Below are 3,802 nucleotides of genomic sequence, written 5' to 3'. Positions count from 1 at the left end.
ATGAGAATTGGCTCCAAACAACGCTGGCAGCTTTTTTTTGTTGAAGTCCTGGCAGCGCGGGCTGCAGCCCGGGCTAATAGGGTATTATCCACGGGGGCCCAGGTTCCCAGCACCGATTGTGTCGTGTTTATGCCTCAGTGAGTGTCATGCACGCTTCGGCCAACAGTGTGCGCTCTCCCTCCCTGTGTGTCCTCAGTGCTGACATCCTTGTCAAACAATTTTTCGGAAACATAACAACAATAAAAAAAATCAAAAAAATCAGCACAGTCGAACGGAACAACAGGACGCCCGACTGACTGTGTCTGACACCACCCCCTGCAGCCTACGTGGTGCACTGCACAGGGGGCGCACCATTTTGTAGTGGTGTATAAATGTGGAAGTTGTCCGCTGTGTGGGCTGATAAATGTATCCCACAATGCACCACAACATCTACTCTACATCTGACGTGCACTACCCGATCAATATATCCCATTATGCATTGAGTAAGTACAATTGTGGCGTCATTAAGGCTACGCTAACACCGCTACGAACCGCAGCCTCTCTTCGTCTTTGGTTTTTATCTGCAGATTTAAACCTATTAAGGGGTATTTCTGCCCCCTGCTGGTAAATATTTTCCTGTTTCCTGTTCTGATTTTCCAGCGACACCCCAGACCTGGTCCCAGCTCCCTGGGGGACTGGCCCTCACTGGACTCCAGTGTTTTATCCACCTGTGACAAACCCACCAGGGACAGTGGGGGGGGCAGCGCCAGGCCGAGAGCCTGGAGCGTCCGCACCTTCCAGGACTTCCTGCCCCCGCTGCCCCAGCTGCATAAGAGGTGGTGCAGCTGGAACTCCAGCAGTCCCTTCACCAAACTGGTGGACAGCGTCAGTACTTCTTCTAGTTCTTGGTCTCAGTCCAGGGTCTTGGTCTCGGTCCAGGTTCTTGTTCTCAGACCAGGTTCTTGGTCTCGGTCCAGGTTCTTGCTCTCAGACTAGGTTCTTGGTCTCAGACTAGGTTCATGGCCTCAGTCCAGGTTCCTGGTCTCAGTCCAGGGTCTTGGTCTCGGTCCAGGTTCTTGGTATCGGACCAGGTTCTTGGTCTCAGACCAGGTTCTTGGTCTCGGTCCAGGTTCTTGGTCTCGGACTAGGTTCTTGGTCTCAGACTAGGTTCATGGTCTCAGTCCAGGGTCTTGGTCTCGGTCCAGGGTCTTGGTCTCGGTCCAGGGTCTTGGTCTCGGTCCAGGGTCTTGGTCTCGGTCCAGGTTCTTGGTCGCGGTCCAGGTTCTTGGTATCGGACCAGGTTCTTGGTCTCGGTCCAGGGTCTTGGTCTCGGTCCAGGTTCTTGCTCTCAGACTAGGTTCTGGGTCTCAGACCAGGTTCCTGGTCTCAGTCCAGGGTCTTGGTCTCGGTCCAGGTTCTTGTTCTCAGACCAGGTTCTTGGTCTCAGTCTAGGTTCTTGGTCTCAGTCTAGGTTCTTGGGCTCAGACCAGGTTCTTGGTCTCAGACTAGGTTCTTGGTCTCAGACTAGGTTCATGGCCTCAGTCCAGGTTCCTGGTCTCAGTCCAGGGTCTTGGTCTCGGTCCAGGGTCTTGGTCTCGGTCCAGGTTCTTGTTCTCAGACCAGGTTCCTGGTCTCAGTCCAGGGTCTTGGTCTCGGTCCCAGGTTCTCATTCACTCTTCATCTTTCCAGGCTCCGCCCACCTTGACACATGAGTCCAGGGCTGCTGACAGCAGGAGGGTCTTCTCCGACGTTCACCTCGAAGCCAAAGCGGACGACAGCGCCCTCTCTGACTCGACCATCAGCAACGCCTCCTACCCACTCACGCAGGCGGCGCAGCAGCAGCGGCGACTCAACTCCACCAGCAACCTGCTACGCTCACGCTTCCCAGGACCCAGCTGTGGGCTGCTCTCCGGGACCGCCACCCACAGCTTGGTCCCCGCACTTCCCAAATCCCAGGGTCCGAGTTCAGAGTCCACTTCAGGTCCCTCTCCCAGCACCAAGGTTCAGATGGAAAGTCGAAAGATTGATTTCCCGGGGGAGGGTGACCACGTCAGCGTGCCGGTGTTCGTCATCTCAGAGGAGGACGACCGACTCCCCCTGGTGTCGGCCGAGCACCTGGACCAGAACTCGGCTCCTGCTGTGCTGAACGGACTGGCGAGGGAAAAACACGAGGAGGAGCAAGGCCCCGTCCACCAGAGGGCCCGGCTGGAGTGGAGGCCGAGGGGGAGCCAGGTGAGGGGCGGGGTCTGCCCGCTGTCTGCCCACATGTTTTAATCTGACCACCACCAGGGGGCAGTGTTCTGTTTGAGGAGAGACTCTGGACATAGATCCATACAAGAACTCTCAGAGACTTTTCACACCGGGGTAGTACCACGAGGGGTGGGGGGAAGTGCGGGGACAGAACCACTGGTCCAAACAGCTGCTGGGCTGAAGGAGTGAACAGAGAAGAAGAAGAAAACGTTGATCAGTGATTGGCCGGGACGGAGATAAATAAATCTCTGCACCGCTCCACGCCGTCCACCAAACATTTTTAACTTTAAATCTTTTTTTCTTCCACTTTGTTTTGTTTTGTTTTACCCAGAATGCACCACATTCCGCTCTTTGGTTTCCTGTGGAGTCTGCAGTCTGCAAACTGTGGTTTAACTCCGGTTAAAGTGAACATCAGCGCCACCTTGTGTTTGGTTTGTCACCTTTGAACTAAAGTTTCCTTGAGTTGTGAATGTTTGGAGAACACGGTGTGAAAAGGTCACGTGAATGGATCCAGGTGTCGGTGTTGCTGTAGTGAATAGTGAAAAAAAAAAAACTTTTTGTAAAAACTCTTGTCCAGATTCTGTGGTGGACGGAGGTTTGTTTACGTCCAGATGGACGTCTTCCTGTCTGTGTTTTGAAATGTGCCTTTAAATAAACTGCATTATTATCACTGATGTCTGAAGCAGTCAGTCGGCCTGTTGGTCGGTCAGTCAGTGGGTTGGTCAGTCAGTCGGTCGGTCGGTCAGTCAGTTGGCCAGTCAGTCAGTCGGTCTGTCAGTCGGTCGGTTAGTCAGTCGGTCGGTCAGTCAGTAGGTTGGTCGGCCTGTCAGTCAGTAGGTTGGTTGGTCGGTCGCTTAGTCAGTCAGTTGCTCAGTTAGTCAGTCAGGCGGCGGTATGTCATTCAGTCGGTTGGTCAGTCAGTAGGTCGGTCGGTCAGTCAGTTGGCCAGTCAGTCAGTCTGTCTGTCAGTCGGTCGGTCAGTCAGTTGGTCAGTCAGTTGGTTGGTCAGTCGGTTAGTCTGTCGGTTGCTTAGTCGGTCGCTTAGTCAGTCAGTTGGTCAGTTGGTCAGTCAGTCAGTTGGTCGGTTAGTCAGTCAGTTGGTCGCTTAGTCAGTCATTCTGTTACTTAGTCGGTCGGTCAGTCAGTAGGTTGGTTGGTCTGTCGGTTGGTCGGTCAGTCGCTTAGTCAGTCGGTCGGTCAGTCAGTCATTAGGTCGGTCGGTCGGTCAGTCAGTCATTAGGTCGGTTGGTCGGTCGGCCGGTCGGTCAGTCAGTCAGTCAGTTGGTCAGTCAGTCAGTCAGAAAAAAACCCAACATCTCAACATCATTTAACTGACGACTGTAGCTGTGTCACTGGTGGCGGACCAGCAGATCAAAGGTGACCAGCAGGTCAAAGGTGACCACTTCCTGTCCTGACACCGTCGTCCCACCAGGGTGTGGAGTCAGAGCAGCTCTGGTCACAAAGCCTCTTTAAAAAAGAAAAAAACGACCCATGAACGGAGCGTTTGAAGCTGCCATTGGCTTATGGTCCCCAGAGAGGAATAATCAAACCGCGGCCTCTCTCACCGTCGGGG

The 3,802-nt window shown here is 53.9% G+C and overlaps 1 protein-coding gene across 2 annotated transcripts in view; it reads left to right on the top strand.

Annotated features, from left to right (window-relative positions):
- Positions 1 to 2,930, top strand: part of LOC103398114 (uncharacterized) — an 11,646-nt gene extending 8,716 nt beyond the window's left edge. Inside the window, exons 6-7 of one of the 2 annotated variants that reach the window (XM_008336626.3) lie at positions 640 to 864; positions 1,669 to 2,928. In XM_008336626.3, coding sequence (XP_008334848.1) covers positions 640 to 864; positions 1,669 to 2,253 — 810 coding nt within the window. In that variant the 3' untranslated portion in view covers positions 2,254 to 2,928. Of the gene's footprint in view, positions 1 to 639; positions 865 to 1,668 lie in introns of both variants that reach the window. The other variant, XM_025053482.1, reaches the window with a different exon arrangement.
- Positions 2,931 to 3,802: the final 872 nt, after the last annotated feature.

The sequence above is a fragment of the Cynoglossus semilaevis genome, chromosome Z (genome assembly GCF_000523025.1).
Source record: "Cynoglossus semilaevis isolate Cse_v1.0 chromosome Z, Cse_v1.0, whole genome shotgun sequence".
Taxonomy (NCBI): domain Eukaryota; kingdom Metazoa; phylum Chordata; class Actinopteri; order Pleuronectiformes; family Cynoglossidae; genus Cynoglossus; species Cynoglossus semilaevis.
This window is presented reverse-complemented; position numbering and strand designations above follow the sequence as displayed.